Source organism: Nicrophorus vespilloides, unplaced genomic scaffold, assembly GCF_001412225.1.
Source record: "Nicrophorus vespilloides isolate i.1.1-1 unplaced genomic scaffold, Nicve_v1.0, whole genome shotgun sequence".
Classification (NCBI taxonomy): domain Eukaryota; kingdom Metazoa; phylum Arthropoda; class Insecta; order Coleoptera; family Silphidae; genus Nicrophorus; species Nicrophorus vespilloides.
The window spans coordinates 60,682-77,643 of NW_017096387.1; the positions used below are offsets into that span (position 1 = coordinate 60,682).

General features: G+C 29.9%; 1 protein-coding gene across 19 annotated transcripts in view; it reads right to left on the reverse strand.

Annotated features, from left to right (window-relative positions):
- The window catches only part of LOC108556930 (basement membrane-specific heparan sulfate proteoglycan core protein-like), a 132,710-nt gene that overhangs the window by 16,636 nt on the left and 99,112 nt on the right, over positions 1–16,962 (reverse strand). For 10 of the 19 annotated variants that reach the window (XM_017913262.1, XM_017913270.1, XM_017913266.1 and 7 more), the window contains 9 exons: positions 4,400–4,528; positions 3,991–4,107; positions 3,489–3,617; positions 2,871–3,092; positions 2,633–2,743; positions 2,117–2,329; positions 1,728–1,841; positions 1,247–1,357; positions 933–1,154 (listed from right to left, as the gene is read on the reverse strand). In XM_017913262.1, the coding sequence (XP_017768751.1) occupies positions 933–1,154; positions 1,247–1,357; positions 1,728–1,841; positions 2,117–2,329; positions 2,633–2,743; positions 2,871–3,092; positions 3,489–3,617; positions 3,991–4,107; positions 4,400–4,528 (1,368 nt within the window). The remainder of the gene's footprint in view (positions 1–932; positions 1,155–1,246; positions 1,358–1,727; positions 1,842–2,116; positions 2,330–2,632; positions 2,744–2,870; positions 3,093–3,488; positions 3,618–3,990; positions 4,108–4,399; positions 4,529–16,962) is intronic. The other 9 variants (XM_017913263.1, XM_017913265.1, XM_017913269.1 and 6 more) reach the window with 9 other exon arrangements.

Here is a 16,962-nt window from a genome sequence, read left to right on the forward strand (position 1 = left end):
AAATTAATATGAAACAGAAAATGCATTCAATTTTCGGTTTCATTGAAAAGTCAGTAATGAAAGCTAGAAAATATAATCATTAAATATTCCTAAACATTTAAATTAAACATTCGTCAGATCTAAATATTACTAAATATGTTACACTTTGAAATAGTTTATAATAAACACCTAAAATATATATTATCAAATATTATCTAAACATAGAGGCAAGTGCATAATGGTGCGCATGCAAAAATAAAAACGTAGAAAGTAATAATATTTGAAGAAAATAATAAGAATAAAAATTGATTATCTTTTTGGGGCTGTAAACTCATATTAAAGGGGTAGGTTTTAAATGAAAATAGTGCTTATCGGTGTGCACAAAATATGGATGGAACAAGAGAAATAATAAAATGAAGAAAAGTAAAAAAAATAAATCTTCAGAATGATGTCTGTAACTATTTCTAACGAGTAATCAATCTTCACTAGAAACGACTAAAACAATCCAAACCTATTACACATTTATTACCGTTATTCTACGACCCTAAAATATTCTTTATGTATCAAGAAATATCCACATAAATTGTTTACTTGCGTTGCCTCTATATATATATTTATGTGGGTATTTTACGTCTAATTACAGCAAGGACATCTAAAATATATATAAATATAAAAAGTAACAACAGGAAATTTGTATACGAAGCTAACCGATGTAGCAGTTTTGTTCGTCTGAAAAGTCTCTGCAGTCGTAGTAATTATCACATCGAAGGTCGGAGGCAATACAGGCCCCATCGGCACACTGAAACCAGTCGGGGTCGGCACATGTCCCTGGCCAAAAGGGCCAGGACACGTAAATGTTATTTTCGCTTTATTTCTCAATGATTAAGCAAAAAACGAAATAGATAAAAATAAAAACGAAACGAGGAAACTCAATAAAAATACGAGTAACTTACCACAGTCGATTTCATCAGATCCATCATCGCAATTCGGAACGTTGTCGCATTTCAAGTAATTCGGAATGCATTTTCCATTGCCACAAGTGAACTCATCAGAAGAACACGCACAATCCAGCTCATCTTCACCATCTTCGCAATCATTATCACCGTTGCATTTCCTATCGTTTGGTATACACCTTTTGTCGTTGCATTGGAATTGATCAGCTGCACACTCCGGAGCTAAGATTTGAAATTACAACATTTTAGTTACATATACAATAATGAAGTTCTTCAGAGTGCAATAATTTGTGTACAAGTGAACGGTTACTTACCACAACCTTGTTCATCGGAATGATCATCACAATCGCTGTAACCATCGCATTGCTTTGATTCCGCGATACAAATTCCAGTTCCACATTCAAATTGGTTACTATCGCATTGTGCTATTCATCAAACAAAATAAATAATAAGAGCAAAGCCTTTCAAATAATATGTGCAAAAATTGTTGTTGTTTATCCTAACCCATATTACATTAAGCAACCCACTAATTTTATTTATGAACACATCAGGTATCACTCGTTATATACGTATTCTAAATAATTAAAAAACACTACAACTAAAATAATGTATGCAATTGTTTTTTCTGAAACGATTAATTGTGAGTAAAATACGGGTGATACCTGTTTATTATTTTCTGATGTAATGTATGAAGTGTTTTAGTTATGGTTTCCATAAGCGAATATTTGCATACACACCGATATTCTCTCAATTCATACATATACAACAGCAAAATCTAAAACTAAATAGACCTACTGCAATTCTTTTCGTCAGAACCATCACGACAATCTTCGTACGAATCGCATCTGCGTTCAATTTGTAGACACAATCCATCGTCGCAACGGAATTGTCCAAATGGGCAATGATGTACTAAATTCCACAAAAAAATACTCAACTTTAAGACTACAGAACTCAACTTTAAAAACTAAGAAGAACAAACTATGATTTTGAAGAATCAACTGTTAGTTATAAAATAAAAAGAGCTAAAGTTTTAGTTTACAATGTGAACATTGCAAGAAATGAATTATAATTAGATTATTCTCAAATATTTCTTGTTAGAAGAAAGAAAGAAATGTCAAATATTATTTTCGGAATAACTTAGAAGGTATGAGCATTCAACAATTCTAAGACCACAAGAAACGTACCACAATTGTTTTCATCTGAACCGTCATTGCAATCTTTAATATCATTGCATCTTCCGTTTTCGGGAATGCACATTCCCGAATCGCATTTAAATTGCGATGGTGAACACTGCGAGCAGTTGCTTTCATCTGATTCATCAAGACAATCTAAAATGCCGTCGCAGACAAATGCGTTATTTAAACAGGTTCCTCCATCGCAATAATGAGAATCGCACGCTAAAGTAACAAGAAATGAATGTTTTTGATTAACAAATGGAAATTGATTTCAAAATATGTAATCATTAGTAGTTTTGTTAAGTTTAAATTGAAATTAATAGTTTGTTAATATAAAACCAAAACCAAACAGTATTATTTTAGAATTAGATGTTCGTTCGTTGTTGTTGCATTTTTCGGATGGTCTTATCTACGACAGACTTATATAAATATATTATTGTTGGAAAGAAAAGTATTTGATAGAAGAAGATATGTAAATACATAGATAGCAAATCTCTAAGAAAACCAATAATTTAGATATCTTACCATTGCAATTACGTTCATCGCTACCATCAGCGCAATCAATATGTCCATTGCAATGTTTATCTACGTTCACGCATTCATTGCTTTCACAGCGAAATTGATTCGCTTTACAGACTAGCAGAGGAAAAAAGGAACGTTTAATTAGCATTCATTCGATGGGGGCAGCATGAAAATGAAGATCGAAATATTGAGAAGGTTTATGAGAGAGAAACAGAACTAAAAACAATGGGGATAAACTAACCGCAGTTATCTTCGTCCTCTGAATGCTCGCAATCTGAATTTCCATCGCACCTTTGATCAATTCTTAAACATGTACCGTTGCTGCATCTAAACTGATCCAGTTTGCAGCAGTTCATTTCATCCGATTCGTCGGGACAATTGATTCTACCGTCGCAGAAATAAATTTGGTCTATGCATGTGCCATCTTTGCAACGCCTTTCGTGATCCTGGCACCCACCAGACGCTACAATGTTACCCAATTTTATTTAATCCAATATTAATTACATTATACTTCGACGTAATCCTATCACCATCTAATATCACCTGCCACCAATTAACCCAAGCTTTTATTTATTAAATAATTTATACCTGTACCATGAAATAATAACCGATTAGAAAGTATATACTGTTCGGTTATATTAAGTAAATTAAAAATGGAAATAGTAAACGTAAATACTTTCTTATACGATTATTAAGTAATTCTGATTTAAAATCCATCAATTTTTGTGTAATAATTATAACCGCTACTCCAATTAAAAACTCGTTTAGTTGCTAATATTAGTTAACTTTTAAAATTCAGCAAGCAAAAAATAGCAATTAATCGAGTTTTCGATAATGTATTTGACTGTGTATAGATTACGTTTCGCTCTTGAGGGATCTGGGCAATTTTTTTCATCGCTCCCATCATTGCAGTTATGGATGGAATCGCAGCGTTGTTTAAAAGGTATACAGATTCGATTATCGCAAGTGAACTCGTCATCTTTACAGGCTGTAAAATAAACTAGTAAACAGGAGGGCACTTTCTTCAAAGTAAATACAGAAGATAATATATCTACGAGATCTGAAGATGGGTTATTTCAAATAATTCATCGGAAAGGAATAGTTCCAATGATTGTGGATGTTTGTTTTTTTTTTTATGATTAGACACTGAGAAAGAGCCAAGGAACGAATATGAAGCTGTAAATCAGGAGTTTCGAAAATGATGGTAAATTAAAAAAAATCATTAGTGGTTCCAAGTGATGACGAAGATAACATTATTATCACAGAATTAAAAGAAAAATCACATCGAAACTATTAGACAACACGAGGTAGGGGAACTAATAAAAGATAATGGATCTATGTATTCAACTATGGACACTTACGACAATTCTTTTCATCGGAATTATCAGCACAATCTCTGACAGAATTGCATTTTCTTTTCATCGGTATGCACGAACCATCCCCACACGTAAATTCTTCTTTATTGCACCGTGTAGCGTCTAAACATGCATATTATTTGTATTTAAATTATTATGTATAAAATATCATTCACTGTTTCTTATTTTTTTGTTATTCAAGCATAACAACAAAATACAATCCAGGCAAATTGTAAGTGTGTATATATATATAAAAAAAATAAAATTAGTAATATTCAGCCATTCATAATCAATGAAGCAGTATGCTGTAAACAAAATATTCTGGAAATTAACTTGTATTCAGATATATGAAGCAGTAATGGCAAGCGAAACATGCTCATTGCAATATTTAACAATATCGGTTTAAATCTCTTACGTTTTTGGACAGAGCAGTTCTCTTCATCATCTCCGTCCGGGCAGTCATAGCGACCATCGCATATTTGAGATTTGTTAATGCATTCTCCGGATCTGCACTGGGTTTCTTCGGGGTAGCATCTTCCTCTGCCTGTTATACATAAATATATAAATAGATGTACATGTTATTTCAATAAACAGATCACACAAATTTATTGGTGTTAGTTATCATGGAGCAATATAATATCAAAAGGTTTTAGGTATGACTGAAGAGGAGCAAACTGTGTAATAAGACTACTCTAACTCTGAACAGCTATATCGCGTTTCAGGCAGCAATAACCGAGCGTTATCCTCCTAGTTCGAGTACCGGCTTTGTGATATTATACACTGGCACGTGGAGTGTTTCAAACATTGCTGCAAAAATACCAAACTCTAAAAGTGAACAATTGTTATTAAATCTCCGTAACCCTATAATCTGACTCTGAAAGCTATACACAAGATTTACACTAAATTATAACCAGACGAGCGTTGCTTTAAATCAATATTTCCCTATTCCAAATGCGATTGTGCAGCTTTGGTACACATCGGTATTAAACTAATTAAACAGCTAATAGTCTACTAATGCCGCATACAATTTATTTAATATTATAATATTATAAAACGGGGCCCCATTACTGTTGCATCGACACATTTCCAGTATCTGAAAATTATACCAAATGCAAATACGAGATTAATATTTCAAACTAAATAAACATAACCACGATGTTTCAACTCTTCTTTAAATATTGTTTATAAACTATAAAATTGGTTTATCTATTATAGATGGAAAACCCAAGTACATTAACTTAAATCTAGTTTTATTTATAAAATATTTATCTTTATTACATAATTTATACATTGTTCAACGTCTTGTAAGTATTTTTTAATTCGAGAATTTCATGTCGATTTTTAATTTTAATACAAAGAATTTGAAATAATCATATCTTTAAAAACAATTATAAAATTATTATCAATTGATTTCCTATAATGCAAGGAATTGTGATTTATTTTAAATATTTAATTATATTACGTGTCCTTGGATTTATCACCTTTTTTCAAACATAAAATCAAAGGTGGAATGATAACATTGTACGTTTGTGGAATTAATTATGTATTACAAAAGAAAAACATAGTCAAGTTATTAACACCTACATACGATATTGTTTGTAAAAGTAAACAAACAATATTCGATTCCCATGGGAAAAGTTTCTATAGGTAATTTTAATTATGGAATATTTAGAAAATAATAATTGAATTCTTTGTAAATACAGATACATTTATTGCAATTTTGTTCTGAAAACTGTTGTGAGCATTTGATTTTGTTAACCAAATTATGCAATTGTATAAAACTGCTATTTAATAATGGACAATTGAGATTTAACGAAAGTTGTGACAACAAATACGTTTGGAAGTAAGTGTTTGAAGCGTGATAAATTGCTGAACAATTACGTGTTACATATACGGTTAGGAGTGGACTGCAAATAAAACTGTGTACGTAATTGTGCGACTTCCCTAAATGGTCCGACCTGAGCTCACGAACAAACAATTGCCGCGAATGCGAAATGCGTGGATGCATATCGCGTATCAAGAGGATCCATGATCTTGACATACATATTAAAAGTAAAATTTGCAAGTGATTTTTCACCTCCAGAGATCAATTCTGGGGAGTCCGGTAATCCGCGAGAAATTTAAACCACGTTTTATGCTAATGTATGCTGAAAGGAAGGTGAAAAAGAGAAATAACATTTGCACCATTAAATTTTTTATTTTCATTGAAATGTTTGCATAATGCGGCCGGAAAAACGCATAGCGAAATTTGTTGCAGAAAAACGTGACCGTATAAACGTTCTCCGGTGACAATTTTTACCATTTGACTAACATATATGCAAACATACACACGCATGCATAAACAGATAGTCATAAGCTCCAGGGTAACTTAATTAATTGGCTTTAATTATGCAATGCCGCTCAATGGGCTCTATTCGATTATATTAAAAGGCGCGAAATTCGGGACACAAAGGATATCAATCAATTTTCGACGTCGGGTCTTTTCTACTGGATTAATGATCGCGATGGCATTTTATAATTGGAAACAATTTAAGTGTTATATGCGAAATATAAATGTTTCATATACTAAAAAAAAATATAAACTTATGTTGTAAGAAATACATATTTATTATATCATTACTTTAAACTTTTACTGTATTGTAAAGCCGATTATCTGTGGTATTCGGGAACGTTAAAACACGGATATTTTCAAAATATGCTTAATACAAACATCGCTTTTATATGCTTTAAAAACTTAATATACAAATCCACATGTTTAATCATTTTAAAAAGTAATCTGATATATTTGATTGTTTTCCTTCTAAATTTGCTAAACGGTAGATTTGCAAAGACAATTTGATTGTTAAGCTTAAATAAGTAAACACGGATAATCCGAACTACGGTAAATTGAGATCCGGTTAATCAGTGTTTAACTGTACTTATATTAAATTATAACTCATCTCTAAAACTATAAATTTGGGAATTACATTTTTTGTAAAAACTCAATATTATCCTTCTAAAATATCAATTACACTGTTTTTTTTAAATATCGATATTTTTCATCTTCAATTATTTAATTGAATTACACATTTTGTTATCATAATTTAAATATTAGTAATGTATAAAATTCCATAGATTTAAGAAAATAATTTTTTTTTGTTCTTAAGGATAAAATTCATTCGTTTCAGTAATCATACTTTAAAATACATTTTTACAATTGTTTACAAAATTAGTAACATTTCTTATAATATAATTTATAGATAATATTTTTTTTTTTGAGATTTATTAATTTATCATCACCAATATTAATTATGAACACCTGCTATTCCCGTACTCTATGTACATTCCATTCGGATTATTCTAATGCTATTTTAATTTCCACTGTCAACCATAAATAAGCAAGTAAACAACTCGGCGATTTCAATATCAATGGTTTGATTAATGAGATACAACTACATCCACCTGACAAAACATGAAACTATGAAATAGTTGTTTCCATCAACCGTATTTATGAATTATTTAATTCTGTAGGAAAAAAATATAATTGTATTAACATTTTCATTTTATATTGCATATGCCAATGGATATGTATATATATATATATTTGAACACCCACTTGCTAACAGTAGTGCTATTACGACTCACTTTACCGCTTAGAATTGCTCAATACTTAATTAGTTTATAAAGTTTCGTAATACGGTTCAAATCTTCGTAAATAATTATAAAAAAAAACATAATCATTAACAAAGTTGTTAATGATTTATAATGGTTTTATGTGTTTAATTTCATTTTATTTTGTAATAATAATAAATATTATTAATTGGCTACATGTATATAAAGAAATATGATTTTAAGCAAGGATATTAAACCTTAAAATGAAGAAACATTTTAATAAAATAGTAAAAATATTAACAATTTTATTATTTTTTTCTGATCATCCATTATATTCTAGAATTGGTGCTACTCCATAAACGTCAAATATTTGTATATTACTTGGCAAGTTACCAGTATTGAATACACGAAATTATTTATAATTATTATGAACTATTTATTAATTAGTATGTTCACTAGTTTATTATATTTTATTAAACCGACAGCGAAATATTTCTCAAATTTAGAGACATAGGAAAATTAATAGTATTAATAATAGAATTGATGAAACTTTGATAGAAAAGTGATAAAGTGAAAATCTATTTTTTTTTTGACATTTTCAATGTGAAATCAACAGCTATATGATTTAAAGCGAATATGAAAGAAAAAAACTTATAATGTAAATACAAGTCAATATTATAAGAATCAGTACGTCTACAAAATGCTTCACTTGCAAGAAATTTTAATTTATCTTAAAATAATGATTGATGCACTTTATGTACTTAATAATTGATAACCAAAAGTTGCCAATAATTTGTTTATCACGTAATATTTTTATAATAGTTTTACTAATTGGAATATTAAATTTGGCTTTATAAAATCATGTTAAAACACAAACTAAGATACAAAAGTTGACTGCTTTGAATATTATTTATGAAAATTTCTGCTGTAAACATAATATATTTTGTTTGAAACAAAAACTAATAATTAAAAAAAAATATGAATACGTTAATTGTGTAACTATTATTATTTAAATTGGATTTGATAGTATTACAAATGTGTTCACAACTGTATGTTTGAACTGTAAACAAAACTAATACGATTTGGTTAAAAAAAACAGAAGTGAACTAAAGAAACATAACACTGTGCAGCATCAAACGATGTATGAGTGCGTTCAAAGCGACCGCTGACATTATTTACAATGAGAGCAGGGTGCGACCGATGACGGCCTTTAATTAAAATTACTTAGTTTTCAGTCATTCAGTATGGAAATCATGCAGTGTTGGACCATGTCAGAGGAATAATTGTTTATAAAGTACGGTCCATAGTGTGGATCGCTTTGCTTTGTTGCTCTCTCTCCCGGCCGAGTAATAAAGTAGATTTCCTTAAAAGATTTGCAGCCAACAAGCAAAACCAGCAACAGCATCAGTTCTTCGTATGCCATTTTAACAGGATTTCGACAAAATACCGGGCGCAGGCTTATAATAAAACAGTTTCGTGCTATTTTATATACACATAATATAATCAAACTTTACGGCGACCGTAAAAAATATTCCCGCAGCGTGTTTTAATTAATTTAACCGAAACTCGATATTATATATCCCTGGGAATAATTATTCATTTGACTTAATGTAGGTTTTCGCCCCTTATAAAGAGATTTTCACCCTTCAACTCAAAATTAATCCACAAATTTCACATTAAAACAAAATTAATCAACTTTTTCACCTTCTTAAATGACCGAATTTGTTCATAACATATTTGACTTATATCTGTTAATTGAAATCCAATATCTACAATCAATATTTTCATTACTACGCATAAAATTTAATCATAATTATGATTTACCTAAAAATAATTAAAAAAGTAGCCCTTTGTTAATTATTTTTATTTATATCAAATTTACTAGTTGTGTAACTTAGTTATTTTTACGTATTTTAAAAATGTGCATTGATTGTATTTCGTTTTATTAAATGTTTGAATGAAAATCAAATTGACAATACGAGACAAATATTTAAGCAAAGATAAGAAATTTTGAATCGATACGAAAAGTTTTGGTGTAAATAAGAATGTCAATAGGTATTTGATGCAATTCGTTGTGCGTTGTTTACAAGGACACATTCGCACGTTCGCATTAGAGCTCATTGCTACATTCCTATCAATAAAGATTCATTGTACGGTATTATCTGCAATGTACACTGTAATGTGCAAATATCGCGTTAAAGCAGAACCGCACCCGATAAACGGTTCGTGTATATATTTTTTTTTAAACATCGTCCCCGTTTCATAATTTACCCATACGCAATTGATGGTGAAAAGATTTCAGCGAGACAATAGGAGCGCATCTCGCATAAATAAGAGCGGATCTTTTAGAGGAGAGGAAAACCTTTACTAACTAACTCCTCACATCCATAAACTGCGATTCGCGCGGCCGCATTAAATGTTCGTTAAATTAGTTGCATGGAAAATTATCGAGATGTTAAATCAGGATAATGTCCTGGATCAGGTTTTAATTGTGCAAAAATGCTATTATATTTATGGGGCCTTCTCGTGTTTGCGTATACCGTGTCTTGTTTTTCTTATTCATTTTATTTTATTCTGCAAAACTACAAGTGAATATTCATAGAGTTAACTTCTTGATTCCTTTGTAAATTTTTATAGTCATAGGTTTTAAATCAATTACACTCAATAACTTTAATTTTGAAATCTCTAATTACAATACAATCAATCTTCATAGATTTAGAGAAGTAAATGTATAAATTGAGAGAATTTAAATATGTATTTATTATAAAAAGTAGTTTCTTTGTAAATAAAATTAGATGTTTAGGGATGTACCCAATGAACTTTAAAACTTTGATGCGGATTATTCGATTGAACTTTAAGCATGAAAAGAACAAAGCTGCACGGAGGAGTCCATAATAAGAAAGAAGTAGGTTAATTCGCAGCGTGGACAACAGATCTAGATAAATAGTGTTCTATGGGCTAAGGAAATTTTCGCGGAAAGCAATATCACATCTTGGCCAATTAAGTGCTTTTTTTTATATTCATTTGTCCTGCGAGTGGTAGAAAGTCCTTCGCTTTGATAATCTTTCCACGGTATAAATCCGGCGAGGAAGGATCTGCACGTTGCGGACTACGAACGCATTAGTCTCGCCCCGGACAGGATTATGAACGAATATTTCATGCTTCTTTCCTTACACACGAGACTTCCTCCTACACTTTATGTGTATATTCATTAGGTTCAGTGACAGAAACGGGACGGAAAAACGTCGTAACATCGTTGCTCTAACTGATCGATACCCGTTTTGCTTTAAATAATTTTTCCAAGCCTTGTTTGTGTTTTTATTCAAACACCGTTTTTCCAATTACCCAAGGTCCGTAACCGTGCCAAGCACAACGAATGTTTTCCTCTCTCTCTCTATACTTTTATCCTTTTATTTTTGTATGCAGTTTCCTTTTTCACTTGGGGATTGTCGTGCACAAATTATAGTAACTGATTAAAATTCGTTTAAAAATAAACATAGAGGACGAACGAAACGTATCCGAGAGCGTAGCTTTGAGACACACTCTATTTTATGTTTTTCTCAAAACTCACGCTAAACATACTATAAAATAGAGCAAAATATCAAATATTTTATCAGTTTGTTCGTGGTGGTTTGCTCGTATTTTTGCATTTCAGTTATATAAAATTTTATTAATCCCCGAAGCGCAAAATGCATTTCAATCTGTTCAAATAGTTATTTCATATTTTGGTAGTTGTCATTTACGCTAATTCAGCACATTACTGTAAAAGTGCTAACAGAAATTGGCTAATCGACATACATTTATTTGAAAACGATAATTTTATACACGGTAAATACTTCATTCGGAATGCGAAATTGCACGCTATTAAAGTAATTACAGTATTATATCACAATTAACCAACTCAGTCAATCATGCTTCGTCAACTGCCGTTTAGATTATTATCTCATACGCAGCAGGACATTAAAAATAGATTATTTACCAAAAGAAAGACTTTTTTCAAAAGTTATCTTTAAATAATTTTCAATGGATTAGAATCTAAGTTATACTGTTTCTACTATTTCTACTATATTATTACAGTTTATATCCAAAATAGTTTTGAAGAACAAACAACAAAAAGAGTTAAATTTCCAACTTTAAAATAAAAAAAAACTAAGTAAAATAAAAAAAATATAAATATTTGCATTCATAGTCAAATAGTTATGAATTTGTTTGAATTGTATGTAATTGTCGCATTTGCTAATACAATTTTATACATTTGCATAGAGATTTAATTTAATATACGTTTTTTTTTGGTAATTTAGATTATAGGATTTTGAATGTAAGCAATGTTTTGTTCCATTTATATTGGTTATATTGTTCGCTCTAGTAACCTGGTCGTTGAAACAAATAGGAATCATTATGCAAGTGCGTAGATTGGTATCGAATACATAATTACACATACGTGAATACAATTTTTAAATACTATGTACCTAGCTAGCATTTTAAAACACACCTGGTGTATTGTTTTGGTAATGCATATCAATGTTTGCAATTAAGCTTATAACAGCATCAATCAATTATAAAATATTATTATTATCTATATAATTTATAGTAGAGAAAAGTAATTGCTGGTTTTTTTTTCTGATATACTTGACCCACCTAAACAAATGCCATCTTAATACCGAGTGGACGTTCATCACCCTGACCTATACAACCTAAAAGTCTTCTCAGAGTAATCCACCGACTCAACTTTCTAACGATCCTCCTTGCAAAGCCTCATATTCGTCAACATTATCGTTAACTGCAAATTGCCTTAATCTTTACAAATTTACCAAATATAACAAACATATAAATTAAAGCCTAAAGAAGTTAAAGTAAAAATAATGTTAGAATTTACTATAACTATGCTTATATTAAATAAATTGCTTTTTAAAACATTTATTTAAAATTAGATTATTATATTGAAATAAGAAGTGCTAATAGTCTTTATTAAATAAAATTTGTGTAAATTTATTTAACACTTTAGAAAATTCTATTACAATTTACAACAAATATGTTCAAATACTATTGAAATGAATATAGATTTTATATCCGAAAACTTTGATAGTTCTAACAAAAAAGTCACTAAGAAAAAATAGAAACTTTCCAGATGACACTTTTCGAAATTGTCAATAAACAGAATGAAATGAAATTTCAAATTGAAAATGAAAATTATTGAATATTTTTCAATTGAAAATTTAGAAAAAAATGTGCATTAACAACATTGAAAGCAATCAGTGTTAAATGCAATAACTTCCTATAAGCAATTGTTAAACTGAAAGAGAAAAACAATCAACTTTTGATTTATAATTTAAAATGTGTCATCACTTTGTATGTAAGTTGACTGTTTATTTAATAAAACTTTTCTTTGTTCGTAAAAAGCTTTTAATTTTCTTTACGAAGTAACATGTTCCCATATTTTTTTTTTCTTTAAAAACGAAGTTTCACTTAACGAAGTAATTTCATTGAACGAATCTTATTCGTTAATTCATGTATGACTGTAACTTATTTTAAGCTTATATACATGTAAGCATATTTTATAATTACGTTATGCTTATGCAGTCATGGTATGAACTAGACTCGTAAGAATTCTAGGCTTGTCTAGTGTTGTTTTAAGTACCGCAAGACGACAAAGCTGATGAATGCCAAGCTAAATTTCGCTTGTATCATCTTCCGATTTACATTCAATGGTGGAATTGGAAAATCGCGTTCTCGAGCATTTGAAATTAGCCGCCGAGCGATCGAAATTAAATTCTCAAGGACGTCGCTGCCTCGATCGCAACGATAGAGAGTGTAGAGTAGACTTACCGCACATCTAAGAATTCGATTTGCAATGTCTTGAACATGCTTACCTGCAAATAAACAAAAACGTAAAATTAATAAGACATGAAAAATAGGTAATATTTTATTAGTGTTGTAAAATAATAATAATAGAGGTTTCGTTTGAAATGTTCCATGAAATATAGTCTATATATATATGAAATAATGTATTCGACCATAAATTGTAAGCAAGTTTTTAATATGACATATATAGGTATTTTAATATTCGGTTTAAATCAAAACGATGGGGGTGACTGTGCAAAACATGTGAAAGTATCTTAAACATTTTCCTTTGCAGGATGTGTCTGAGGGGGTGAGGGGTTGAGGGCGGAACGCGCGCAAAGGGCACGCCGCGTTTCCAGGGATGTCACTACCCGATACGAGTCATCACAATTCATTACCATAATGTTACCCCGTCATATCGTCTAAATAATATTAGCTCTATAATACAAGGAAGCACAAAAAAAAATATACGATGGAAGGAGGAAAGATATGGACGTACTTCGCGCGGGGGCGTATCACTGCAACGGGCTATAAACCCCAAATTTATGCAGATGCACAGTTCGCAACGAAAAACTACAAGCTTTTACTTAGAAGCATTCAGTAAAACCAACTGGGTGGATATTAGCGTTTAAATACAGGATAATATCTTAATTAAGTAACATTAGAGTATATATAAAGTACTAATAATCGACGTAAGTCTTTGTTTTCAAAGATAATAGCCTTTTGAAGCTATTTTGTTTTATTGATATTATTGTATGGAAAACTTTTAATTTTGTTTTTTTTTGTTGCAATAATGATTATTACTATTATTTTTAGAAAAATAAATTTAAAAAGTGCAAGACATGGGATATAGATAGTATCAACTATTTTGAATTTCACAATTACGTCTCTGTTACCAAAGTAAATACAGCACATTCTTCACATCAAAATGTATTTCAAAATAAAATATTAATATTATCCTAATAGACAAAATTAAGAAGCATTTACACTATGTATATGAGTAGATTTTAACTAAATACACATGGCAGCAAAGACCAACTGCGTCTCAGTTTGTGGAAAACCACAGTAACCACTAGAAGTTGACAGTTATTTATAATTATTATTACATATAGCGTGGAATATAGCAATCCATTAATTTTAATCTTAGCCTTAAAGCTTTAGTTTTGCATTCTGTGTTTCCATTAAACTATAATTACAAACTATTTGAAGAATACGTGTATATTAATTGATATCAAACATGATTGCTCAAGTTAAAAAAAAAACTTCTTCTCATTCCTTCGATTTGGTCCACTATTTCACCAAACACATATTTATTTAAATATTACAATTATTTACCACATTTCTAGAAGAGACTTTAAAAATTGTTGTTATATAACGCTCTTGTTTATATTATTCGCTTGATAAATGTTACGTAAACATTTTATCATCAAATTATCATATTAAAAAACATAATATTAATTAATATGGGCTGACGATTCTTATATTTTGCAATTAATTATATTTTTTTGTTGTAATTTTATAGCAAAATATCGATTTTTATGTTATTTGTAATTTGCGTTTTAAAATAATGGATGCTAATGTTTCCATGACAAATAGCACCACTCACATCGATTCTTTTTTTTTACAACGCGTTAGGGAAGTAACAAATGAACTATAATCAGTCATTGATTTCGAAGCATCTTTTAGGGGGGAAACATCGTATTATGTAATTGCTTCAAGAATATGTGTGTTGGAGAGTCGTACTTCCGTTGGGTCGCATCAGGTCAAATGCAATACTCAATGGAAGCTTAGAAATTTGCAACTCTTCGCTCTTAATGAAAACTGTATGTGCTGGAAGATGCGACGCATATACAACTCAAAATGTTGTTTGTAGTATTATTTTGATTTTCTCATTTCTTCGTCTACATTCAACAATTTAATTATGTTTATTTTTATTAATTATTTTATTTAATATCAGTCATATATTGTTGTAAAACTTATAAATACAAATCATCCGCTATAACTTAAGTAACAAAGTAATAGTGGACTTTAATCATAATGCATTATCTAGTATACTTAATAGATTGATTGCAATGCAATAAATATCGATAGTTTGACCTGGCTTCAAAGCAGATTTTCTGAGAAACAATGATACAGGATAAGCATAACATTGTAATACAGAAAAAAGTTGCAAACGATTAGTAAGAAAATGTAGAACAATGGATCCATAAATTGAGAGTGCAAGTGTAAAATTCACGAAAGGAAACACAAAGTGCACTTTCGACAATTTCACAGTGAGATATGGAACAATGCATTTAGACTTTTGTTGGTTCACATAACTCTGAAGCTTGATGGTATTTTTAGCAACATAATTCAATCTCTCAGGTTCATTTACATTCAGCAGATACTAAAATTCAAGGTTGACTTGCTTTTATCTTTGTTCTCACATCCGTTGATGTGTACAAAAGATTGTAAGATTTCATGAAGGTGTACATTTTAAATAAAAACATTTTAAAGATGAATGAGTAAATACAGTGGAACCTCGCTTAACGAGTTTAATCCATTCCAAAATTTCCGGATTTTTACTCATATAGTGAAACACATTAAAAAATACACATAATATGTGAAAAATTTAAAAATGATGTTGCAGGTGCCCAATCCGGGAGTTCTTTTCTCATAGTCACTCGTTATGCGAAACGTTGCGAAACGTTTTACTGTAATTGATTTTATAAACTTTAAGCATAAATAATGTAAATAATGAATTATTAATACTACTTTAAAAACAAATATTTCAATTACAAATAGAGTAAAATTATAATTTATTATGAGATTTATTTAATTACATAAATTATTATAATTAAATAAATTAATATAGTGATTACGTCAATAGGTTCCACCAATATTTCGGACTGTTTTTAATCAGATTAAACGATAATATAATCTCATATCATATAACCAAACGTAACCTAACTTGTCCTTTCATAACCAAACATTATGAAGCCTAGGATAACCTGACCCATCCTAACTTAATCTCATATCTAAACGTATACCAATGTACTAATTTTTGAAAATTTATTTTTTTACAATTAAAATTTAGTTTGTTTTGAAATTTTCAAACCTGACTATAGTGAAACCGGACTGATTGAAGCCGCACTATGTGAGGTATTTATGTGTATATTTTACTTGAATGAATAGTTATTTTCTTTTTAAATTCATTTTTTTGTCATTATTTGTAACTATTTATTGATATTAGAAAATGTTTTTCATTTAATACAGGTAAAAAAAATAAATAAACAATAATAATTGCGGCAAAATCAATATTTGTTTATTTGATGTAACGCAGAAATGAAAGAAGAACTAAACATGACCATACCAGAATAAACACATATACAATACAATGCGCGGTCCCGTTCACCCTATCTCTCTCTTACTTTTACAGTCTCTCGCCCAGGTTAGGAATCAATATAGTTTTTAATATCCTGTATTACTTATTTGTAAAGCTTGGAAACAAAAGCCCGGCACGTTATTCCGTTTAATATACTAGAGAACGGCGAGAACTTTCCGCCT